A 27,951-nucleotide genomic window follows, 5' to 3' on the forward strand; every position below is an offset into this window, starting at 1 on the left:
CACTGACATCCGTCTCGATGGCAATCTGGACGCAGGGAGGTCCGTGTCGTGCTTTGGGCACAACAGTTTCACTACCCACTTTTGGGAACAGCAAGGCATCCCTCGACTCCGTTGACTTGGGGTCGTCGAATCTTTCGGTCACCAAGGTCCGACAGATATTGTAGACTTGGGGGTCCCAGTATTGCAGGATTTCAGTAATGGTGGTGCATAGGGCAAGAGACCTGCACGCTTTGTGACTGTTGAAGTTCCTACTCCTATGGTTGCAGAAGATCGCATTGAATTTCATCTGGGGTTCCTCCTGTAAAGAAAGGAAAGTTAAATGAGTATGTGATTGTTTACCTGACATGATAAACAGATGTGCAAAATATTAATATTTTAACCATTATAGCTTAGGGTAGTAAGCTAGAAAGAAATTAGGAAAGACACATACTTGTGTATCCTTTCCAGCCAATTGCTGTGACCTCCCTCCCAATATTAAGATTATAGAGTTCCCTGATCAGGGCAAACTCAAATGGGAATGGTTCTAACCTCTAGGGATAGAAAAGTGTACTACCACTTACCCTTCTAAAACTAATTAATATTGTGGGGCAAGTTATTAACTGATTTCTAATCAGAGTATTGAGGTAATTCTATTCTTTCAATAAAGGATTGGTCTCAGCAAAAGACTGTGCAAGGATACACAAGGTATGTTGGAAAATAACTACTCTATAATGTATAATATAGTTTTCTGTCTGCAGTATATACTATACTGAGAATATATTGGCTAATGTATAATCATATACTGTAGTTCAGCCGGCATGTTGCCGGCAGGTCTAGCACCTGGTGGCACAGTCCGGTCGGCATGTCGCTGGCTGGGTAGTACCTGGCGGTACTGGTCCAGCTGGCAAACCGCCGACTGAGTAAGTACCTGACGGCACCGGCCCAGCCGATATGCTGCCGGCTGGGTTAGTACCTGGCAGCACTAGCTGACAGAGAGAGAGAAAGCATTGAGTGAAGGACTGCCTTATTAAAATGTATATTTACAAAAAATAAGGGTGTACGTTTATAACCTTACTGCCTTCCTCCAGAATGAGGGTTCAAATGGAAGGGGAGAATGCATCATTCAAGCTTCCATCCAGCCACAAGATCCGTTGCTGGCATTGCCGGTTTCAGGAATGTGGATGGCAGTCCAAGCGAGGACTGATGAACACTCAGTAGCAGAGGGTTCTCCCACTGGCAGCCGTCACAGCCGGCACACCTTTCCCGGAGCCTAGTGTCCATAAAGGAAAGACTGAGTGGCTGAACAGCTGCTTATGTAGGAGCTTGGCCGGCACCACAACCTACCCAGCAAGCGGTGAGATTGCAGGACAACGGCCACAGGATTGTGATAGCTAAGCCATCGCTAAAGGACAGAGAAGGGAAGGGAAAAGGGTCCTGTATCAAGTGTAGAAGAAGGCGGCAGGATTGCTGCCACTTCTACACGAGAGTGAAACATTGTTTCAGTATCGGTACCATCCTAGGCGGCAGAATAATATCTATTCTTCAGCCTAGGGTCTGCCGAAACAGGACTAGTCTTCTAGATCGCAGGGGAAAAGGTGGCGGCATCATACTACCACTTCAGGTGCGGCCTAGGGAGGCTTAGCCTCCTATGCCGGCAGGTGTAAGCCGGCAGGGGAGTGACTACTCGCCCTACTGCTCTGCCGCCGGCAGAAAGACTGGATACTCTGAGGTTCTGTCGAAAGCCAAAGCCGGAATCTCGCTGGCAAAGGTGGGAGACAGAAAACCCTAGCCTAGTCAAGCCGAAGTGAACTAATCTATGGCAAGACCAGATAGGGTTGTCGCGTATGGCGGCACTCAGAGGGAAGGAGGGATTACCCTTAAATCTCCATAGGAGACAAGTATCGAGTTATATAATTCTAGGAGATGTACTATCTCCCGTTGAATTGATAAAACGATACACGAAGGTAAACGGTGATAATGCCTGAAAGTATACTACAGCACATAGGCTAGGTAGCCTAGAGCGAGACGAGATCTCGGTTACCTAAATCGCTAAAACTCTAACGTATATGATCGACATAAGGGAGAGGAAATTATATGCATAGAATATATATCTTTAATAGTACAATTGTGCCTAAATAGATTTCATAATTTATTAATGCTATTACTACAGGGAATGTCTTTCTGCTACCTAAATAACACATGCATAACTAACGACAGCGCCCATGGCGCCTCTGGTGACAGGCCTAGCTCCTTAACACAATAAATTACTCTAATTTCACTGTGAAGCAGGATCTAAAAATTATACACTATAAAGAATACATACTCAACTTTCCAGAGGCAGAAGAAGCTGGAGATTGCATATTTAATCCTCACAAAAGCGATCGAAAACGTTAGATCAACAAGGAAAACTGCCGTGCGAATTCGCTACAAAAATAGGAATGAGCGCCATCTTGGATACTCGTAATAGTACGGTAAGAAGGGTAACCTAGATAACAGCTCCCCTTCTGTTTTTCGCCACTCTTCCCCCTCGAAACGAAAACGCTATTCGGGGTGAAGATTGCTATGTGTCGTTTCAAGATGTACGTCCCCCGATATTATGCGATATCCTTAAGAGAAATTTTAAAGATATTCGAGCCAGGAGTTAGAATTCTGGAGACCTAAAAGTTAATTTTCTAGGAATATCACTGTAGCCAAATATCCCTTAGAAAGCTACCAATAGGAACCTTCCATCAGGACGACATGGCTTGAGCCCAAAAAACCCTATTTACCAAAAGTGAGGATTCCAGGGGTGGGCCAGTCAAGGGTGCAAACTGTGCAAACTATTTGGTCTACAGCAATTTAATCAACAGCCATTTGAGGACAAGGACTGTCTTCCAAGTAAGGAGTGCAGGTAAAAACACATGGCTGCTAGTTTTCCCCCATTTTAGCTTAGATTAATTTTTACTTCATTTAGGTTTAGCTGGCTGTTACATATTTCGGGCTGTGTGCATTGGATTGTGTGTACAGATTTGGCATATAACTTTTTGCTAGAGACTAGCACAGTCATGGGTCACAGGACCGCGTGTCTTACCCCATTTCAATCATTAATCATTGCAGAAGACCACGAGTTTAAGCAACCATATTTTTTTATTATTTTTTAGTTCTATTAAATTTTGTGTTTGATCCTTTTTACTTGATGTTCAGAAGTCCCTTTCTTTCCAAGTAAATTTGTATAATAAAGCAGCAGGATTAGGGTAATTACCCCTTCGTATTTTTACTCCGTCATTTATTTGAGTTTGCCTATTATGAATATACTGTATAATCTCGGGACAGTATGCCTGATATATTGGATGGAGTAAGCGAGTCTAAGTAACTTGAGAGCAATAGTGTGTTAGCGAGTGACTTAGTATTTAATCTCTATGCTTTGAAGGTAAAAATCCATATCTTTAACTTTTACTTTACAATACATCACTGCTCCCATCCATTACTATTGTCTCAATAATTACTTAACGTAAAATTCCAGTCCAGCTTCTCACTGGGGTCCTTGGGACGGAGCCGAAACAGAGCCTAAGAGTGTAGATGACCTTAGACCTGACAAAGCTAGAGTAGGCCATAAAATTACTGTTATTTCACATGTGGAGTTTTCAGGTCTCTGGATGGAGTTAAGGTTCGGGAACTGCGTCATCAAAGTTATTAACATCGTGTTTGTGCCTTGATTGATAGCGCTTCTTTTCCTCCACTGCTGATCTTTACCTTGACGTAGGGAGACTCTCGGAACAACCAGTTCCCACTCAACAATTAAATAAAAACATTTCTCCACAATCTGACCACCAATACAAAATTGAAAAAATCCACCCTTCAGTGGATAAATGGTCATCTTGTAATTCTACAAGTAGGAGGGATGGCATCATTTTAACTAGACTGCTTATTGGTCATACATATGCAACTCACAATCATTCATTTAATGAAGAGTGGGGAAGGGAGACAGGCCCCTCTTTGTGATACCTGTCAAGTGGCAATGGATATTGAATATATTGTAGTCGATTGTCATGTTTTGAATCTGCAGAGGAGGACACATTTACCCTAGGACAAATCTTCAAGAAATATACAGGGAGAAAATTTTAATACCCTGAGCTTGAAAATGTTTGTAAAGGGTATCGGGTTATATCACGACCTTTTCTTAGTTTTATTAAGTTATTTAATCTTTTTAATCCCTTCTTATTTCCCATTTAGATGCTATTATATGAAAGTTTTGTGATTTGTTTTATAGGTTAAAATAATACCAAATGATGTAAGTGTACGAGTGTGGTTGAAATTTGTATTATATAGCACCGAATGATTTTTGATGCCCCAGTGCTTGGCTTGAGGCCCAAATTTTATATTCATTCATTGTTAGGCCATTAACATTTTCGAATCTTTAAACAAACTCTATGTTGTGACATTTTTCAATATTCACTTATCAAGCTTATTTCACAGATATTTTTCACTTTGCTTATTTTCATCATTATGTTCAACACGGGAAGAGTGATCGTTATTAATGCTATTAATATTTTTAGCGATAGACAGTTCCCGTTTTCATTACTATTTATAATTATGGTGTTTCTTGTGTGCGTTTCTTATGTGAAATTTTTCCTTCCAGGTGAAGCATTTGCATTTCTGTGCTTTGAGCAAGACGTGGGCGGACCAAGAAGTGTCACTTTCTGTCCAAATTCTTGCTTCTCAATGGGCGCTAGTGTTGGTAAGAAAATAAAATGCTTTTAGATTTTTAATAATAGAATTTTTATTATTATTATATTATATATATATATATATATATATATATATATATATATATATATATATATATATATATATATATATATATATATATATATATATATATATATATATATATATATATATATATATATATATATATATATATATATATATATATATATATATATATATATATATATATATATACACACTGTACATGCATGTGTATGAAACCTTAATATTAATTATATGGGGTTGGTTATTTACGAAATATTCATCGTTATATTATTTGATGTCATGTTTGCTTCAACAAAGGATCATTACTTTTCATTGTGAAAATTTGTTTTTTATATACTGAAGGGATAATAAATGTCCTGATCTCTTAATGAAATAATAGCCTACTGTTCATTCAACTTACAAACTATTATCTTCAAACACGTCTGTGGTTGGTGATTGCTAGACTGGCGTTTGAGTCCCGCTCAAACTTGATAGTTCTATTATTGTCTGCAACCTGACCATCATTGTGAGCTAAGGGTGGCGGGTATGGGGTAGCCTATAGGTCTACTAATTGAGTCATCAGCAGCCATTGGCTGGCCCTCCTTTGTTCTATCTTGTATGAACAGGGGCTTGGGCGTATACATACTAAGTCTCTAGGCCCTAACAAGCATGAAAATGCCTTAGAGTCTAGGGCATTGTCCTGCTTGCTTGGCCAATGGCCTTATCTCTTACCTCTGCCATTCATGAGTGACCTTTAAACCTACGCATCATTGAGTGCATCTAGCTAAAGAACAGAGATACAGTCACATTTTGGGTTAGCTGGACCTGTTGAAGTACATATTAACGACATATATATATATATATATATATATATATATATATATATATATATATATATATATATATATATATATATATATATATAGATATATATATATATATATATATACTGGATATATATATATATATATATACGATATATATATATATATATATATATATATATATATATATATATAGCTATATATATACACACATATATATATATATACTGTATATATATATATATATATATATATATATATATATATATATATATATATATATATATATATATATATATATATATATATATATATATATATATATATATATATATATATTCAATACTTCTCCATTCATCATCTCCTACTTCATGCTTCATAGTCTTCAGCCATGTAGGCCTGGGTCTAGTGCCTAGTTGAGCCCAGCTGAATTTCTGGTGAACTAATCTCTCTTGGAGAGTGCGAAGACCATGCCCTAACCATCTCCATCTACCCCTTATCATGATCTCATCCACATGTGGCACTCGAGTAATCTCTCTTACTGTTTCATTTCTAATCCTCTCCTGCCATTTAACTCCCAATATCCTTCCGAGGGCTTTGTTCTCAAATCTACTAAATCTATTGGAGATTGTTTCATTGTCATACCATGACTCATGTCCGTAGAGTAACACTGATCTAACTAAACTGATATATAGTCTGATTTTTATATGTAAATTCAGGAGATTTTATTTCCAAATTTTACGTAACCTAGCCATTGTTTGGTATTTTTTTTTTCAATCTTTCACTAAACCCTAATTCTATCTAAAGAACCTGTATTGGGATCATAGTTCTTAAATACTTGAATGATTCTACCTCATTAATTCTTTCTCCTTCCAATGATATTTTATCTTCCATTGCATACTCCGTTCTCATAATCTCTGTCTTTCTTCTATATATTTTCAGCCCAACCTTGTGTAATATTTTATGCATTTTGGTAAGCAAGCATTGCAAATCATGTAGTGTTCTGCCAACAAGGAAAGCATCATCAGCATACTCTAGGTCTGCTAAATTCCTATCACCAATCCAGTTCAATCCTTCTTTGCCATCTCTGACTGTTCTACACATTGCAAAATTCATGAGGAGGATAAATAAAATAGGTGACAACACATTCCCTTGGAGTACTACGCTGTTCACTAGAAATTAATTTGATAATGCTCCATTAACATTAACTTTGCACTTGCTATGCTCAAACAGACTTAATCAAATTCACATATTTAAGAGGAATTCTATAATAATGCAGGACTCTTCACAAAATTGGCCGGTGCACGCTATCAAAGGCTTTTTCATAGTCCACAAATGCCATCAAAAGGGGATATGTATATTCTACGCATTGCTGTATAACATGTCTCAAAATACAAATTTATTCAGTGCTACTTCTACCTTTTCTAAATTCTGCTTGTTCATCTGTCAGCTTTTCATCAATCTTACCGTACTCCTTTTGATGGATATATGCTTCTTCTTCTTTGCCCCCGTCGAGATTTCAATAATAATTCTATGAGGAATTCTTACACCATAGCCAGTTCCTGAATTCATAGCATAGTCAGTCTCATCTGCTTTACTGTCTAAATATTCTCTCTAGTCATACCTGGCTTTTCTTTTAACCTCACTATCAATGCTGGAATACTTAGCGTACTCTACCTTGTAATTTTCATTACTTCCTCAAAAACTTTCAACAATCAATTTCAGTCTTTGTCTCCATTTTATAGTATCCCAAGTACCATTTGATATCCAAGGATTTCTCCTTGTAACTGTGTGTCCCATGACTTCACTACCAACTGACTGATGTTTGTTCTTAATATCACACCATTCTTCATTAATTGTCTGTTCTTTGTCTCTTAAATTCTCTAAGACTGCAAATTCAATTGCAAATGTTTCTCTGTGCTCTTCTTCTATAAGCTTAGTTTTATCAAACCTAGGTATTCTATCTGTCTTTCTGTTGGGTTCTTTCCATTTTAATTTCAGTGCGGCAATGAGGAGCTGGTGATCACTACCAATATTGGCACCTCTATAGCTTTTTACATTTCTCAGAGTTCTCTTTCTCTCTTTATTAATGGCAATGTGATCTATCTGAATTTTGTGAATGCCACATGGTGAAGTCCATGTATACTTGTGGATGTTTTGTGTTGAAAAAGAGAACCTCCAATGACAAGATTGTTTGCTGAACAGAAACTTATGAAATGATCTTTATTTTCATTTGCAATTTTGCCAAGACCCTCAACACCCTTCACATTCTTTATCCCTTGATTATTTCTTCCAACTTTAGCATTGAAGTCACCAATCACAATTTTCATATCTCTCTCTCAGGGATCTCATCTATTACCCTCTGCAGTTTTTCATAGTATTCATTTTACTTTTCATCCGGGGAAACATTTTTTTGGGCATAGCAAACTATCATACTCATATTGTACTGCTTTGATTTGAACTTTGCTAGTAACACTCTACTATTTACAGCTCTCTACCCAGTTAATGTCTTTTCTGCTCTTGGTGTCATCGTCATTCCTACCCCTTCTCTTTCAACTCCATCTTATCTTCCTGATTAGATATATTTATTGCCATGGTCTAAAGTTTCCCTACCAATCCCCTTACAACATTTTTCACTTAGGGCCAAGATATCCAAACAATATTTCATAAATTCACTGTCTACTTGCTGTAGACTTCCCAATCTGATTCATGGTTCTAACATTTAAATTCCTTATTTTCTAAGCACCCCACTATGCCCTGGACTGAGGGTCATTCTGTCATCTTCTCTTTACATAACTGACTAAATCCATAGAGTATTCATTGGCTAGATACATCAAAGGATAGCCAGTTCCATGTGATGCGCAGTGCCTATCTAACTAAGGCAAGTAACCCCTACAGGTCCATACTAATTCTAGTAAGATCAACTGCCAGGCATCAGGAGTAAAAGCCAAAGCGACAGTTTGTCTGTCGCCTTAAACCCAATCTTTTTCTGTCTCTTAGTGTTATTTCCATCATTATTCTTTCCATTGTTCTTTGAATTTTAACTAGCTTATATTCTAAGCTTTTAATAAGGCTCCAAGTTTCTGATGCATAAGTCAATATTGGCTGGTCATCGGATTAAAAACTTGTATTTTTAGAGAAAGTAGTATTTTATTTTCACAATATCATTTTGTTTACCAAAAGCTCTCCATTCCATGCTTGTCCTTCTTTTAGTTTTGATTTCATGCCTGGAGGAAACACTTATTATCTGTCCTAAGTATGTATATTCATCAACAATCTCTAGAGATTTGTCCATTACCCTTTTTTAGTCTCTCTGCATTTTCATTGAACATTATCTTAGTTTTACTCATTCATTTTCATTCCAACATTTCTGCTTTCTCTATTCAAATCTTCTATCATCTGTTACAATTCTTCTCATGATTCACTAAATAGAACTATGTCATCTGCAAATCTCAAGTTAAGGTATTCCCTAATAATGTTAATGCATACCCTTGCCTAATCTAAATTCTTAAAAGCTTCTTCTAGCCATGCTGTGAATAATTTAGGAGAGATGGGGTCTCCCTGTCTAACTCCTTTCTCAAGAGATTCATATATTCCGTGTCTTTGAAGTAATTTCATTACTGCTGAAGTTTTGACTGAATCAAAAGCTTTCTCATAGTCTATAAATGCCATACAAAGTGCTTTATCATATTCTGCTGTTTTTCCTTTAGCTGATTAATTACATGGATATGGTCAGTTATTTAATGCCCACTTCTGAAGCCTGCCTGCACTCTTGGTTCATTAAAGTTTAGATGCCTTTCAATTTGGCTTAATACTATCTTTGTATCTAATTTCTATTTTACTGGTATTAAACTTATTTGGCAGTAATTTTTCAGGTCTTTTGTGTATCCCTTGTTGTGAATTAGTATAATGATAAAGTTTTTCCAAGCTGTAGGTATGGAGCAGGGATTCCCAACCTTTATCACTTGAAGAACCCATGAGACAATTTATCTCATCTCAAGGAACACCAATGTATATACTGTATATATATATATATATATATATATATATATATATATATATATATATATATATATATATATATATATATATACATACATACATACATATATATATATATATATATATATATATATATATATATATATATATATATATATATATATATATATATATATATATATATATGTATATATATATATATATATATATATATATATATATATATATATATATATATATATATATATATATATATATATATATATATATACATACATATATATATATATATATATATATATATATATATATATATATATATATATATATATATATACACATATACATATACATATATATATATATATATATATATATATATATATATATATATATATATATATATACACATATATATATATATATATATATATATATATATATATATATATATATGTATGTATGTATGTATGTATGTATTTATGTATGTATGTATGTATGTATATATATGTAAAGCAATTTCTGCTGAGCTTATGATTTCTCCCAGTACATTTAACGAGAAAAAACGGAATATATCAATGAAAAAAAATATTAAATAAAACCTGAATTCTCACGGAACCTCCACGGAACCCCTGTTGGGAATGGCTAGTGTAAATCATTCTTGCAGACATTTAGTGTAAAGTTCAGCAAGTATAACTACTATGAAATCTCCTACATGTATTATCAAATAAATTGTTGGGCCATCTTTTCCTGCTGCTTTGCCTCTTTTCCTGCATTTTAATGCTTGCTTTACTTCTCCTACTGTTACATTTGGTATAGGCTCAAATGTTTCATTATTTCTATTGGTATAAAGTTATTTTTATATCACTTTCATATATATATATATATATATATATATATATATATATATATATATATATATATAGATAGATAGATATATATATATATATATATATATATATATATATATATATATATATATATATATATATATATATATATGTATATATAAAACTGTTAAGTCTTTAGATCACATATAATAAGAATTAACTATAAAACTAGAAGTAATCTGAATAAATTGCTATAAATCCGAGAAAGCTTTTTCCTCAAGGAAATGTGTGCATTTTTTCATAACTGAGTTTGTGTTCTGGGTTGCTGAGACAATATGTCTGATATTTCTGGAATGCAAAAACTATGTACATGATTCTCTGCATCAGTTGCTTACACTTCGATCACTTTTGACATGACTGTATTTCATGGGGAACTGGAGTTTTCCGGTGAAGGAAAACTTAGAATAAGGGGAAAACAGGGATATGACCAAACCTAACTGCACCAAACTAATCTCAACAAAACGGGCCAGGTTTTCCATATTTAAGCTGGGAGCACATGACTTTTGACTCTGGAATGATGTGCAAAACTGAACAAATACCTGATAATCCCGGGCTTTTATCATTTTGTTCCATGGTTAAGACAACGTCTACAAAAGAGTCACTTTAGCAGTGATTGGTCAGTTGGTCGTGTCAGTGTCCTTGGAAATTGTGTTATTGATTACGACAATCCATTTTTGGCAATTAAATTCTTTCCTGGTCTAACTATGTTAGTTTCAGAATGGTGAATATTATTGATGAAACGTATGTATTTTAAATGACTAAGTAGAATTTGAATTTTATGAATATGTTCAGAACAGATTTAATTCCGTTCTAGTATGAACGTTTACATAATTCGCATGTTTCGAAGTATTGTAGTAGGCATGTTGGAGTTGGGCTGTATTTTTTTTTTTTCTTTTTTTAACGCAAATTTTTCCTTAGCTTCCTATGTAGTTTTTATCTGTGGCAAATATATGGCTATATTAGACAGTCTAATACCTCTGAATGAATGCTCCCTTGATAATTTCAGATCGCCTAATCTAACTCGCAAACATATAAAGTATATTAAAAAAAGAAAAATTTCATAGGTCAGAAAACTTTCTGGATGGAATTGAGTACTTTTAATTAAGCTGTTAATTACTATTCGATTTAAATTGAACGTTGTTCACGAAGTTCAGTCTTTGGTTACGAACTGTTTTGAGAAACAAAATCTTTATCATTGAAACCCAATTCAGCAAAAGACATCTTAGAAGTAAATAAAAGAATAATTGTAATTCAACTTATTACACTAAGTTTATCACGTGTGTGAGAGAGCTTTGGTGTAATTCACTTCAATTTGTTCTACACAAAACTTTTGAAATTGCTTATAAACTAAACCTACCACAAATGATCACACTTGATGAAAGTCGTATGAACAGAAATGTAACCCCCTTTGACAATACTCTGGTCTTTAGCTTTTTGATTCTCATCTTAATTTGTTGGACAGGAACTTACGGTCTATTAAATTTCTTATTCCTGATCTAGATATTAATCTCTGGCACCGTCGTTCAATTAGTTTATTATGCATGTTGCATGAGATTTTTTGTAATTCCGACCATGCTTTACATTCAGATCATCCCGGACAGTGCCATCCTGTTCGAAATACAGTACTTGGCAGGCAATCAATTCTAATTGTCAGGCCTTCTCCATCATGAGGCTAATACTATACAGTACTCTAGAAGTTTTATTCCAGCTGTGACCAAGTTGTGGAATGATTTTCCTAATCGGGTACTTAAATCGGTAGAACTTCAAAAGTTCAAACTCGCAGCAAATGTTTTTATGTTGAACAGGCTTGCATAAGTCCTTTTATAGTTTATATAACAAATATATGTTTTAATGTTGTTAATGTTTTTAAAATGTTTTGTTTTAATTTTTCATTACTTCTTATATCGTTTATTTATTTCCTTGTTTCCTTTCCTCACTGGGATATTTTTTTCCTGTTGGAGCCCTTGGGCTTATAGCATCTTGCTTTTGCAATTAGTGTTGTAGCTTAGCTAATAATAATAATAATAATAATAATAATAATAATAATAATAATAATAATAATAATAATAATAATAATAATAATAATAATAATAATAATAATATCATCATTCGGCTTATGAGATGGATGACAAAGGTACAGTTACTGCCAACTTGGCAAATTTGAACAACTGGGCATTCTTAGCAAGGGCAATATTTCTAACAATCATTAAAACAATACTCACAATACAGATCTTGAAGACTGGACGTAAAGGATGATGTTTATTCTCGACAAGGATGTCACATTTACGAATGGTGGTAATTGCAGTATCAGGATTGAAAGTGGGGTTCTGCTGAAGCCCACTAACCAAGACTTGTTTTTGTGTTAGTGGAAAATTTACATACTTTATAGTTGCCTTCCTCGAGAAAGTGTGGTAAAAAGTACAATAACATAACTGGTACACTGAAATGCTTCCTTTAGAGAAATGGGGTATTTTTCTGTTATGACTTTTTGGATTCAACCCTATTCAAGGAGTAGCCTAATGCAAAAATTGTAAGAGAAATGGTTTAACTCTTGATTTTGATCAGTCCAATTCTGGTGCTATGTACGAATACATAGTTCTAAAGCATATTTCCAAGTCCAGACTGCATTTATGTGTTGCAGTTTTGTTAAACAATATCAATCTAGAAGTAATTTTCATATATGTTGATATGTATAGGACTAACTATTTTTATTGTTGTGGATCTACTGTATGATTCGAGGTTATACTGTATGTTGTTCTTGCTCTTTATGTTATAAAGTAAATAAGAAGCAATGTTTTGATTTAAAAAAAAAAAATCTGTAACGAGCCCCAAATTTTAGTCCTCCTAAGATCAACTTGTGCTCCAGAAGTGTTCAAACGGATTTATTTTTTTTTTTCAAATGGCGAGTTAATTTTCCCTATAATGTGTATTGGAGTAATCAAATCCAGTCCCCCAAAATCAACTAACTTAATAAAATCTTACAAACATAAATAAACAAATAATTGGATGAAATTTAACTTCGCTTTACCTATAGTTAAGAGAGTTCATGGCCTAATGGGAAGGTGTTGAGGAGAAGGAGGTGTTAATGTTAGGAAGAGAAGTTCCCTTCCAGAATGGCAATCATTCACGTCTCTGCCTTTTTCATGTTGCCATTTAAAAATTGTTTGAAAACACAATGTCCAAAGAGTTTGTTTATGCTCACATTAGAAAATGTTTCAAAAGTGACCTAGTGTATTTTCATTAAAGATTCAATGACTGGTTTTGTAACAGTTCTATCTAGGTGGTATTTTCCCTCAAACATCTGCACTTCCTCTTATTTTGCATAGATTTTCTTAATCAAAGAGCTAGGAACATTCTCCCTTACCTCCACCTCTGAAGATATTTCTTCATCTGCTGTCTATTGCTGCTCCTTCTGAAGGTCCTGTATTACCGCTCCAGTGGGCTTTGAGCTGCAATTCTCTAGCTCCTTTACCTCAACAGCACCAACATACATACCCATGGACATGCTGAAAAACTATGTTCTCAACCATAGAATTAAGCCTATAGCCTTCTTCAGTAGAGTTTTCACCACTTACATCCAGAGGTTATTATCATTGAAGTCAGTTGGTTGGTTGGTTGGTTAAGATTGCCATGCCTGTAGCATGACACGGGCTCTTGTCCTGGTCAGCCCGTAAGAGGATAGCAATCTGGAATGAGAACTCCTAAAGGAGCAAAAATTTGTGTATTAATAAGGAAAGGTTGGATTCGAAAGAATCTGGAACAGGAAAAAGGATACAGGATGAGGGATAAAGGATGCAGGATGAGGGATGAAGGAGGGATTGGACAAGACATGGAAAGGGGCAGAAAGTAACCCGAAAAAGGGGACTCCTTTTTAGGTCCACGAAAGAAAAGTTTCTGTTAGAGGAAAAATATTGATAGCAGCAAGTCCCAGTAAGTAGGAGAGACTGGGAGAGGAGAGAAGGATTTTCATTAGGAGAGAATAGGAGTACTGTAGGGTTAAGCAAAGGGGCTTATCCCTTTGTGGCTGGAAACTGCAATTGTTGCAGGAGTTGCAGGAAGGTGGAGGTCGAGGATAAGGAGAGGACTCTGGTAAGGAAGTCTAGGCTTTGCTTATGAGACTTGGACTGATAGACGTGAATTTTGAAATAGATATTGCAGAATTCCTGATCAGAGGGGACTTTGTTGTACCTCTAAAAAGTGTTTTAGTGTAGAGCTTCTAGAAATTGGAAATCCCCAGTTGATCTATAGGATAAATCATAAGTTTTATTGAAGGGAAGAACTTTAATCATATTAAACCGAATTCCTACGGCGACCCTTTCTCCAAGTGTGGGGGGGGGGGGGGTGAACCCGTACATTGTCCATTTGAAGTGTTTTTTTTGGCAGATATTTTATATATGTTACGTTCAACTACCGTACACGACGTAGTTTATGCAAATCTACTCAAAAAGATTACCAAACAATAGCAAAACAATCACAGCAAATGAAAATGGTAGCCAGCAAACAGAAAATATAACTATATTTAAGATTTAACATAGGTATTTACAGCATTACACAAGGTCCACAAAATATTTGCGGCATACCAAAACTAAATAACAATACTATATGAATTATTATGATGAAGTAGGTCTTGAATTGACTTCGCAAACTACTATGCAGCGAGGGACAGATGACGTTGCATATTTTTTTTTCTTTTTTTATATATAAAAGGTTGAAACGTAGGATCACGGCTTCTGACGTTGAACAGATAAAGTTTCTTTATCCTCTTCAAGATTTTATATTATTGCAAGTTCAGGTCACATTAGATGTAGCTGAAATGTCTCCACTTGCTATTAGTGTTTGGTCAAGTTTGTTTTTCTCCCGCTCGCCACCTGTCCTTTATATATGAGGGTTGTGGTTTCTGATGTGGTAATGTCCCTGACTGGTAAATGCCAGACTGGGGTTTGGGTCCCGCTCAAACTCGTTAGTTTCTTTGGTTGCTGCAACCTCACCATCCTTGTAAGCTAAGGATGGGGGTTTGGGGAAGCCTATAATTCTATCTGCTGAGTCATCAGTAGCTATTGCCTGGCCCTCAGTGGTCCTAGCTTGGGTGGAGAGGGGCTTGGGCGCTGATAATATGTATTTTTGGGCTCAAGCCATGTTGTCCTGATGGAAGTCCCTCAAAGGCATCTTTCTACTTGGCAAATATCTGCAAGTAATATAACAGAGAATTTTACCTAAGAAGTATCACAGGGTTCTATCCCCTGGAGCGAATATCACGAGAGATATCATGTAAGTAACAGGGACGTGTTTAAAACAAGCAACGGCTGTCCTTCTTCGAATAGAGTTAATCTTGTCTCGAAGGCTATGGGAAAGGATTGGATACGTGAGCAAGAGATCCATTACAACTCCGATCCCAGTGTGCTGGAAACATGTTGGCTGGTTAGCCATATTGATGGATTAGCTTTGGGAGTTTTGGCGTGTTTTTCTAGCATTAATGGAGTGATTTTGAGATCATGGACGCTTCTGCTTCCTCCTCATCGATTAAGTTGAGCACCATTTCCTTTTGTGTTGGAGAATTTCGCGTCTCCACCCTTGTGTTTTTGTACTGTGCGTTCGTTATTTGTCAGCGTCTGGCGCATGGCCGAAGCCGGTGGCTCATGTTTCCAAATCGCTCAGATTTGCATATTAACTCTTTTTTTGGGCTCAAGCCATGTCGTCCTGATGGAAGTTCCTATAGGGTAGCTTCCTAGGGTATATTACAACTACGGCGATATTCCCAGAGAATTTACCTTAAGGTACCAGAATTCTAACTCCTGGAGCGAGTATCCCTCCTGAAAGGGATATCGCGACATATCAGAGGACGTATTCTTGACACGCCACATGGCAATCTGCATCCCGAACAGAGATTTCATCTCGCAAGGGGCGATTGGCAAGAAACGAATTCGGGAAAGAAAAAGGGGGAACCGCTCCCAAGGCTCCCTATCTTCCGATTCGTATGCGTGCCTGGCGCCAATCCTGGCGCCATCTGTATTCCTTTTTGCGTAGCTTAACAACTCAGTGTTTATTCCTGTGTTTCTCGCAAATCTTGGATTTATTCCACTTTTCATGGCTTCTCCGTCGTCGTCGGCCTCTGATAAGTTGAGTATAATGTCTTTTATGTATAAATGTAGGCTCTTGGTAAATTTTTGAGTGATTAATAGGATTAATCTTTGATACAAGAGCCGTAGCCTACCGGAGGCGTCATGGACGCTGTCGCTCGCTAGGTATAAGTTTAGTTAGTCAGAGCGACATTCCCGGTTGTTTTGCTTTAATAAATTTTAGCTATTTAGCATTACATGTACATAGGATTTCCTTTCGTGCTTAGTATTATTTTGGCGAAGTATTCGCCATTCTGGCCTACGCTAGGCCATGTAGCCTAGTCGTTTGGTCCTAGTACTTCATGCAAGATTTTGGTTTTTCCGAGTGTAATAAAAATTTTATTGAAGCTTTAGGCTATGTTTTATACATTTAAGATTGTGTGGAATATTTCCAAGATAGTATACGAGTGAGTTTCGGTGATTTAGGTAATCGATTCTCTTGGTGCCTAGGCTAAGTTGCTTATGGAGCCTTAGTATACTTTCTCCCCGGTTGCTTTCTTTTCTTCGGAGAAGGTCTGCAATCCCTTTCCCTCTGTTTAAGCCTTGGGCTTATCCCTAAGTGTTTTTTTCCGAATTAATTTTCGATAAAACTATACTGGGGTGTTACTGTACCTTCCTGTTCCAGTATGTCTGGTTCAAAGAGGGACAGAACAACAGAGTTTTTAGTCTGAGTCTGTGCTTGTCTGGCTTGGGGTAGAGTCTCCCTCGCTGGCCTGACACAGACAAAGGTGGCTTAGCCTCCTTAGGTCACTACCGAAGGTTTCTGTGGATATGATTCCTTCTTTTGTGATCTACCAGACTAGTCCTTGTTGCTGTTCTCGGGGGAGGATAAGTTTCTTTCCCTGGGAGTGGCAACACCTTCCTTGCTTTGGTGCTCTGGGAGCTGGCAAATATTGCTGGCCTCCCCCCTTAGATCTCCCTTAGGCTAAGATAAGTTTCTTAGCTGCGGGTGATCCATCACTAAAGCAAGGTTGGTAGGACCCTCTTTTGTCCCTTCCCCCTCTATCTCCGTAATGGCCTAGCCATTACAGTACTGTACGTCGTTCTACATCTGGACCTAGTATAGGTTAGGATGTGGAATTGACTCAGCCCCCTGCCGGCCGGCAAGGGTCTTATATTTTGAGTGCTGCCCGGACCTCCCTTGGTCCCTCATCCATGCCTGCCTGTAGAGCCAGACGGCATTGGCCAGGAAGCCTGAATTAGTTTCTCCCCTTCCTTATATGCACTCTTTCGGATTGCCGGGCTTGGAGGTAGTGTACACTCTTATCCCGGCATCCATCCTATATTTTTTCTTCTAGTGCTGTACCCGACCCGGCTGCCGGCCTATGAGGCCGGCAGCCGGGCAGGTGTAGTCCTCTGGTTCTTTTGCTGCCGGCTGGCATCGGTCCTGTACCTTTGCCGGCCGGCTAATGTCAGCCCTTGTCTGCCGGTCACCAAGAGTGTGGCCAGCAGCTGGGTACTACCTTGTGTAGTTGCCGGCCGGCAGCCATTGCCGGCCGACATTGGCTGTTGCCGGCCGGCAATTGCTGCCGACCGGCACATGCATTTGAACCAGAGTTTTGCCGCCTTATAGCTGTTAAGTAGTATACTTTAAAGCTAGTTATGGTGTGTGCCGGCCGGCATGTATCCTCCTATATTGTACTAGTATTCTTCAGTATAACATATACAGTAAGAGGAAAACTATAGTATGGGTTTTGGTACAGCACTGTGTGTTCTAACACTTTTGTGTTTTCCTGCACAGTCCTTTGCTGTTGCCCTACAGATAGGAAAGTGAGTTCTTTCCTGTCTATTATCCAGGATTTTAAAATCATTGCTTAGGTGTGAGCTCCACCTGTTTCCTCTGAAAACTTTGCATTGGTTACTCTAGAAGAGATTAACCATCTGATTTTATTATCTGGAAGGCGGCAACAATGGGTTGTGAGGGAAACACAAGTGTGTGTCTTTCCTTTCTGAATTGTTATGCTATACTATGCATATCCAGTGATACATAGTTCACTTGATACTCATGGAAATTTCTTCTCTTTACAGAAGGACCCTCCGAAGTGCGGAAGTGCTTTCTGCAACGTCCGCAGCAAGAACCTCTGCGGACATGAGTTTTGTAGGAGACACGCAGCATGCGCTGTCTCCAAGGATGATCTCCGGTATTGGGACCCTCAGGTATGTACTGTGTGCACTAACCTGATTACTGAGGCCTTTGATTCCCCTAGGACGGCGTAATCAAGGGATATAGCTAGGAAGAAGCTTCGTACCTGGGTAAGGGGCTTCCAAAAGAACACTTCTGGCCCTTATCTTCCAAGTGAGAAGATGAGGGCGTATCTTTTCCCTAGGGCATCAGCTGATGCAGTGATTCCCCAGCCTCAAGAGGAGATCCCCAACTTCAGATCCAGGTGGATGCTGAAGTCGCGGTCGCGATGCAAGACATCCAGTTAGATGACAGGATGTCTGATGTGGACGAGTGTCTGGAGGAAGACCTCCTGGCAGAAGCCCAGGATGAAGTTAAAGCCCCAGACGTTGTAGAGGTAGAGGTCGACGAGGTGTCGGCTACTCCGGTTCAGATTCCGGAGCCTATTCCCTCAACATCGGCCGGTCTCCCAGTAGAGCTGGGACAGGCCCTCTCTTCTATTGTTGGAATGATCCAACAAATGCAGAAGGAGAATCAGGAGAAGGCGGCTGCAATGGAACTGCGAATGCAGTGCCTTGCAGAATCACATGGGCCCCAGAAAAAGCTCAATGTGAAAGACCTTCCCCTGTGCTCAGATGGTAACCCATGGAGGTATGCTGAGCACATGCCGATGACGACTGGAAAGATCGTCATCTCGGATAAGCTGGGCTCAGTTCCCCTGGAGGAGGTGGAATTCTGGCCCAGCAAGGCATCATATCCGGACTGTTATGTCCGGCTGAGGAAGGAACCATCTTCAAAGGAGGAGACAGAGCTGAAGGAGGTCATAGTGATGGACCATGCTAAGGCTCAAGCTCTACTTTCATCCTTGATGAAAGAGAGGGGCTTCTCTAACTCAAAGGTAGCCGCATTGATCAGGAAGCTCCCTTCCTTTGTGTCCTCGCCTACTAGAGCCTTCCCCTTTTTACAGAAAGGGTTTGCGGCTGTACTAAAAGCAGTCGAGGCCGGCAAGCCTTGCCCCTCCCTGGAGGAGTGTAAACCTTGTCGCTGGCCCTGCCTATGGACCACAAAGACTGGAAGGATGTCCATCTTACGTTCTCAGTTGGAAAGTTGGAGGCTGATATTGCCGGACGTCAGTTCGGCGAGGACCTCCCTAAGCTGTCTGACTTTCTTTTGCGAAGAGAGTTCGAGACAAAAGAAAGACTGGCTGCCTCAATGTCTCTTCAGACTACTCTCGAGACGATGGCAAGTGACCCCAAGGTCCATGAAATGTTCATGGTGGTGGCCAAGACTCATCTGGCCACAGTGACGAAGGACCTTTATGGCTTCGTCAAGGCAAGGAGAGCTTGTAGGGAGTTCGTGTTCACCTCGGCTACGGTGAGGCACGAGCCAAGGAAACTAATCTCCTCCAACATTTGGGGAAAAAACCTTTTCCCTACCGACTTGGTCAAAGAAGTTGTTGATAAGGCCGCCTTGGAGAATAGAAACCTTCTCCAGAAGTGGGGCCTGGCTATCAAAAGAAAGTCTTCCCCGGATGAGGGTCCTCAACCAAAGAGGAAGACTATGAGGACTAGGCTACCATCTTGGCCAGCCAAGCCTGTTAGACAGCAACAGCAACTGCAATTGCCATTGCCCCCAGTGCCCCAGATCGTGGCACATACCCCAGGCCGTGTCGACACAGTCCACGGCATTCACCCCAGCGTTCGAAGGGCAGTCTACTTCCTTTCGAGCAAAGCCTAGAGGAGCAGCCAGAGGCTCGTCTAGACGCCCCTCAAGGGGAAGGGGATTCAAGGGTGGTCGTGGTCAGGAAGGCAAGACCTCAGGACAGCAGTCCAAGTGAGGTGATACCGGTAGGAGGGAGACTTCTGAAATTTCGGGATCGGTGGACCTTCGATCCCTGGGCCCACAGCCTACTCAAGAATGGACTGGGCTGGAGCTAGTACAGCAGTCCACCCCCGTGCCTTCGGTTTTTCCAACACTCCACCGTTATGGAGGAGTACGTTCAAGAACTGTTGGAGAAAAAAGGTGATCCGAAGGGTGAAGCCCATCAATTTCTAAGGGAGGCTGTTTTGTGTTCCCAAGAAAGACTCGGAAAAGCTCAGAGTCATTCTGGACTTGTCGCCACTCAACAAGTTCATAGTGAATCGCAAATTCAAAATGATAACACTGCAACACATAAGGACCTTACTGCCCAAGAGGGCATATTCCGTCTCTATAGACTTGTCAGACGCCTATTGGCACATTCCAATCAGCCATCGACTCTCCCCGTACCTAGGGTTCAGGCTACAACGAAGACTATACGCCTTCGGAGCCATGCCATTCGGGCTAAACATAGCCCCAAGGATTTTTACGAAGCTTGCGACCGTAGCTCTCAAACAATTACGCCTAAAGGGAATTCAGGTAGTAGCCTACCTGGACGACTGGTTGGTGTGGGCAGCATCCGAGACAGAATGCTTGCAAGCTTCCAGTCAAGTGATCCAGTTCCTAGAGTACCTAGACTTCAAGATCAACAGAAAAAAGTCTCGACTTTCTCCATCTCAAAAGTTCCAGTGGCTGGGAATCCACTGGGACCTTTTGTCACACCGTTTCTCCATCCCGGCGAAGAAAAGGAAGGAGATAGCGGGTTCTGTCAAGAGACTTCTAGATTCCGAAAGGATATCAAGACGCGAGCAGGAGAGGGTACTGAGCTCTCTCCAGTTTGCTTCGGTGACAGACCCAGTGCTAAGAGCACAGCTAAAGGATGCAATCGGAGTTTGGAGAAGTTATGCATCAAACGCGCGAAGAGATCTGAGAAGACCAGCCGCTGCGGCTAAGTACTCTTCTCAGGCCTTGGTCCCAAGCCAGACATCTAAAGAAGTCGGTTCTTCTTCAGCCACCTCCCCCGTCGGTGACGATTCACTCAGACGCCTCGAAGGAGGGATGGGGAGGTCACTCTCATCGGAAAAAAGTCCAGGGGACTTGGTCCAAGCTATTCAAGACCTTTCACATAAAACTTTCTAGAAGCTATGGCAGTGCTCCTTACCTTAAAGAAAGTCTCCCCGCGTCACTCGATCCACATAAGGTTGGTGATGGACAGCGAGGTAGTTGTGAGATACTTGAATCGACAAGGATCGAGGTCACCACCTCTCAACCAGGTGATGTTGGCCATCTTCCGATTGGCGGAAAAGAAGAAGTGGTACCTGTCGGCAGTTCACCTTCAAGGAGTCCGCAATGTGACGGCGGACGCTCTATCCAGGTTCACACCGATAGAGTCGGAATGGTCCTTAGACGCAGGATCATTCTCCTTCATTCTGACTCAAGTCCCAGAACTGCAGATAGACCTCTTTGCGACGAAAGACAACAAGAAGTTGCCCCTGTACGTGCCCCGTACGAGGACCCCTTAGCGGAAGCAGTGGACGCGATGTCCCTCGACTGGAACAGATGGTCCAAGATTTATCTGTTCCCTCCTCACAACCTTCTGTTGAGGGTCCTCAACAAACTGAGATCCTTCAAGGGATAGCGGCAATAGTGGCCCACAAGTGGCCGAACAGCGTGTGGTTCCCCTGGCAAGGGAACTGTAGCTGAAGTTTGTACCGCTACCAGATCCAGTTCTGACCCAGCGAGTCCAGAAGTCAACTGTCTGCGCTTCATTACAGAAAACCCGGACCCTGCAGCTCATGATTTTCTCTCCCTAGCGGTGAGAAAGCGTTTCGGGATTTCGAAAGCCACCATAGACTTCCTTGAGGAATATAAGTGCAAATCTACTAGAAGGCAATATGAGTCATCTTGGAGAAAATGGGTGGCCTTTTGTCAAGGCGAAGAATCTGCAGGAGATCTTGACAGACTTCTGCTTATCTTTCTTCTCCACCTCCATGGTCAAGGATTGGCAGCTAACACGATTTCAGCGTGTTAGTCTGCTTTGACAAGACCCATTCTATATGCCTTCCAGGTCGACCTAGGTAACGAGATCTTTAATAAAGTCCCGAAAGCCTGTGCTAGGGTCAGACCTTCAGCACCTCCAAAGCCCATTTCATGGTCTTTAGACAAGTTCTTCATTTCGCTTCTCTGTTGAGCAATGAAGAGTGTGCGTTAAAGGATTTGACACAAAAAGTTATTTTCCTATTTTGCACTCGCGTCCGGGGCCAGGGTTAGTGAGATTGTAGCCCTCTCGAGAGAGGCAGGTCGTGTTCAGTTCCTGGATGGGGGAGAACTGAACCTGTTTCCGGATCCTACGTTTCTCGCCAAGAATGAGTTACCCACCTACAGATGGGGTCCCTGGAGAATCTGCCCTCTGAAAGAAGATGCATCTCTATGTCCAGTAGAATGCCTAAAGGTCTATCTTCATAGAACTTCAGACTTCAAGGGTGGTCAACTATTCAGGGGAGAAACATCAGGCTCAAATTTATCTCTGAATCAACTCAGAGCGAAAATCACATATTTTATTCGCAGAGCGGATCCTGACAGTACACCCGCAGGTCACGATCCGAGGAAAGTTGCCTCATCCTTAAATTTCTTTAATTGTATGGATTTTGAACATCTCCGTTCATACACTGGCTGGAAGTCTTCCAGAGTGTTCTTTCGCCACTATGCGAAGCAAGTAGAGGAACTAAAGAGATCTGTGGTAGCAGTGGGTCGCGGTGTTAACCCTACTGTTTAACTCTGCGAGGAACAGTGGTCTTAATTGGGACGATTAATTCCAGGGTGAGTGTGTAGTTACATACTGTACTACAAACTAAGTGAGGGCACTGTGTTGCCCATATAGACTGTTCCATTTCCGAAGGTGAACCTAGCATAAGTGCAGACATGTGTGCCGAGCGTCTCTAACGCTAATGTCATTGATTTGTAATACAGACTTTTATGACTTTGATACCTCGGTATCTTAAAAGTGGCATTTAATGTTTTTTCTTTCAGACAAACAAGTTCTGTTTACTATCATACTTACTTAAAGTTCTTATGTATATATATATATTATATTATATATTTTATTATATATATATATATATATATATATATATATAATTGTGGTTAACCTGTCTATTTATTGCCTGTCAATAAACTGGTTCTTGAGAACCTTGCGTCTCCTTCACCTGTGTCAATTTATTGGTATAATTGAGCATTCATTCTATGTACCATATCTGGGATAATTCTAATAGAATTGTTCCTTTATGCAAGCTATGTTGCATTGGTTTTCCTCCTATGCGGATATAAAACCTTTGTCCAATACAAGTATTGTGCGGAGAACTGGTCGATATTTCATATTGACTCAATGATTCTTTACAAACTATGCTTTACTTAATATAGGACGAGACCACTATATTAGCTTGCCTGGTATTCATACATAGGTATATGTACTCTTCGAGACTTTTCCAGAGTCTAGTATGACTCTTCCCTGTAGGGGGCAGGAAGCTCTAACATGGTTTATAGTTAGTTGAAAAGATGTATAACGGTAACATCTTAGGTCTCTAGGTTTAGTCAACCGGGAAAAATTACATCCAGGGAGTACGGCACGTTCTGAGAATCCACAGATACAGTAATGCTCTGGTATACTTCCATCAGGACGACATGGCTTGAGCCCAAAAAACGGATTTTGAGCGAAGTGAAAAATCTATTTTTGGGTGAGATGGCCATGTCGTCCTGATGGACCCGCCCTTGCCTTTCTAAGAAAGGGCCGTAGGACCCCTCCCTACATACAGTATCTGTAGCACCTCGTGCACGCTACAAGGAATACAGATGGCGCCAGGATTTGCGCCAGGCACGCATACGAATCGGAAGATAGGGAGCCTTGGGAGCAGCTCCCCCTTTTTCTTTCCCGAATTCGTTTCTTGCCAATTGCCCCTTGCGAGATGAAATCTCTGTTCGGGATGCAGATTGCCATGTGGCGTGTCAAGAATACTTCCTCTGATATGTCGCGATATCCCTTTCAGGAGGGATACTCACTCCAGGAGTTAGAATTCTGGTACCTTAAGGTAAATTCTCTGGGAATATCGCCGTAGTTGTAATATACCCTAGGAAGCTACCCTATAGGAACTTCCATCAGGACGACATGGCCATCTCACCCAAAAATAGATTTTTCGCTTCTCTCAAAATCCGTTTTTTTTTAGTCTTGTCAGAGTGTGTTTTATATATTCTTTTACAGTTGTGGTATGATTATAGGTTAAACCTTTTGCTAGTTTTTGCAAGTTTGTATTCTATCAGTCTTGACTATAGATACATTATAGCAGGGAGGTGCAACCCTGAAGGTTCCTCTGGGAGCAGTGGATGGTGTTTTACAGATGTCTTTGGGTGACAGTATTTCACTTATCTACTTAGCCTTAATGTCTACACTCTATTGATCCCTTAAAATGAAACCAACCTTGTTCTAATATTAACAGGTAGACCTTCCTTTTGTGTCAGCTTACCCATTTACTAGGCTTCCTTTCTTAGTTTTTGGCATGCTGGCAGCCGGTTGTGAGGACTCGCTCTCTCTGTATACTTACTGTAGATCCCTTGGAATGACATATTAGTTCTAATACCACACTTAGGCCTTCCTGTCCTGCCGCTTTACCATTTTCTAAGACTCCCTTCCTTCCCCTTCCCTCCCCCCTTGCCTTGCTAGCCATGTCCTGCTAGCTGCAAGTCCCTTCCAGTCCAGTTTCCCTACCTCTGATGTATCCTCAGTTGCTATTTACATGGACAGGATAGCTTGTGGGCTCTCTAAACTGGCTCTGGGGAGACGAGTTATTAATCTTTTCCTGGATTAATTCTCTCTGCCACCTGGTGATCTATTTTTCCCTTCCCCTTCCTAGTTAGGCCATAAATCCTTCACTGTCCTAGGAGCTACTATTCCTTTATCTAGTCTACATTTCCTAGCATTTTTGCATTCCTCTTCTGCTATATAGGCTAGGCTAGCCTACACAGTGGGTTTCTTATGGCCTAACCCTATCTAGGCAGTGAACTCGACCTTTGCTGCCTTACCAGTTGCATAGTCTCTGACTGCAGCTTCTCACCCTGAGCTATGTATCTCATGCTGTGGAGTTTTGACTCCTTTGCCTGGTCAAAAGATCCCTGGCCGAATTATTTATCTTTTGGCCATTCTTCCAGCCCTGTCAGCTTGAGTTCTTCTAGCTTTGGATGTGAGTAGGTTAGGGGGTACCTCACCCCCTTTGCCGCCTTAGCTGCAGACTCAGGCTAGTCACTTGCATGTTTTTACTCTTCCATATCTGAGGAAAATTTTCCTCTAAAGATGGTCGATTGGATACCTCCTAGTTGTCAGGATATCCCTTGAATTTACAAATTCATTGTGCCCTGGCCATTTTTTATGGTTCTCATTATTTTAAAGGGCTACTCCCTTTCCTCATGAGTTAATGTTAAGAACTTGGTTCTTTGACAGATTCATTTATCTACTGCCTTCTATTAACCTGTGCCGTTCCCCTTGTCCGTGGTCTGTTTCCATAGAGGATCATCCACTTTCTTGCCAACTCGACAATGCCACTGCCGCGTTGTGTCGACAATCATATGAGTAATGAAAGGTCAGTTCATAGAGCCATGGTTGTTAGGAATAACTGCCGTCTTACACACATCTGCTGCCACCTCAGGTTCAGCTGCTGCCTGCTTAGACAGGATGCTGTGTATTTACCACCTTAGGTTATCTAATAGACCGACTTTGGGGGAAATGGTGTTCCACTGATATGAACCTTTCTCCCTATTCTACCACATTGTAGAGTCCTTATTGAGTTTTGAGCTTCCACTGTAGTGTAGCTTTAGCCATAGCTAGTGCAAGTAGAAAATTTTTTTATTTAGATATTATTTTAAGGGGAGCATTCGCTATGGGTATGGACATATAAACTTTCAGATACCAAAAATTGAGATATTACTTCTATCTATGGCCAAACATATCATACATGCCCTCAAGAAGTTTCTGGCAATAATTCTTATATATAGAGAAGATATAGTGGTTTTTAGATGGTTACATCATCCTAACTGCGTCGTCTGCTAAAGCAGACTATGTAGGTTTGTCTTGTGCATTGATTTTGCATAAATACACCAATTTATTCATATTTTTTCGTTATCTTCATATGTCTGGCAAACATATCTTTAAGTTAGGTTAAAGTTCAGGTATTGTGAGTTAGAGTAAGTTACGGTACGTATCTCAGTCACCACCTCTACCGCCACACCGGCCGTCTCCTGCATCATCATGCCTACACCTCTGTTGGCTTGTCTCTAAAGTAAAGTGACAATAAAAACCCATTTTTATTTGTTATATCTTTATAATTATTCTTTTTCACATCTCTCATATAATGCATTTGTCATATTGCTATGTGTAATTATTTGCAGTATTTATTAAGGAGTTATGGTAGGTTTTTTGGGCTGTGGAATTAATTAAACGAATTACAGTGTATTCTTATGGGAATATTTGATCCAACATACGACTATTTTAACATACGAAGTAGGTCCGAAACAAATTAAATTCGTATGTAGAGGTTCTACTGTACTGGATTCCACGCTGCCGTCTCCCAGGACAAGAATGGGCGGGGTCAGAAGACCATTAGGCATTGGGTTAGAGGCTTTCAGAAGAGCTCTCAACAAGGTGCCCCTTACCTTCCTTCAGTGGAACTTAAGGACCTCCTCTTTCCCAAGGCCGAGGTGTCTGCTGTTTTTGGTTACCAGATACTGACGGTACAACTCCTGCCAGTAAAATTAGATCAGGCAGATGATGAAATTCGGTAGGCTCTTCAAGTGATGAGCCTGGAGACTGACAACATGTGAGAGACCTCTTCCATGATGTCAGAGTGGGAGAGAATCCTGCTGACTATGGAGGCCTCTGATGAGTTCCTAGATGCCCATCAGGTAAGTACAGTGCCCAGTACTTCTTTGGCTCAATCCCCCATCCCTGTATCTGTCGCCCCTGCCTCCACACCTACTTGTATTCCTACGCCAAGCACACCTTTGTTCCCTGGTCACTTGGAGTTTATGGCATCCATGAAGGCATTCATGAAAATAACCATGCCTAACATGAACAAGCTCAAGCGTCCTTTGAGGCCAAGACAGAGGCTTTCCAGGAGGCACCTAAGTCTAAGGCTCCGCCAGCATTGAGTCTGCCAGATTGCTCGGCTAAGAATCCTTAGCGTTATGCAGACATATGGCTCTGATTGAGGGGTACCTCCACATTGAAGAAGGTATGGGATCAAAGCCTGTCTCCGACTTAGAATTCTACCCCTCTATTGATAATTATCCCTATTGCTACGTAAGGCTAAACTCTGAAGTGTCCATGAGAGATGATATGATCCCTAAGGACACTATCCTCCTGGACAACAGCAAGGCTCAAACCT

At 40.0% G+C, this 27,951-nt stretch overlaps 1 protein-coding gene across 1 annotated transcript in view; it reads left to right on the forward strand.

Moving 5' to 3' along the window:
• LOC137615266 (uncharacterized) overlaps positions 1-27,951 on the forward strand; it is a 169,449-nt gene that overhangs the window by 120,887 nt on the left and 20,611 nt on the right. The window contains exon 3 of the mRNA XM_068344990.1: positions 4,598-4,696. Coding sequence (XP_068201091.1) covers positions 4,598-4,696 — 99 coding nt within the window. The remainder of the gene's footprint in view (positions 1-4,597; positions 4,697-27,951) is intronic.

This window comes from Palaemon carinicauda, chromosome 21 (assembly GCF_036898095.1).
Source record: "Palaemon carinicauda isolate YSFRI2023 chromosome 21, ASM3689809v2, whole genome shotgun sequence".
Lineage (NCBI taxonomy): Eukaryota > Metazoa > Arthropoda > Malacostraca > Decapoda > Palaemonidae > Palaemon > Palaemon carinicauda.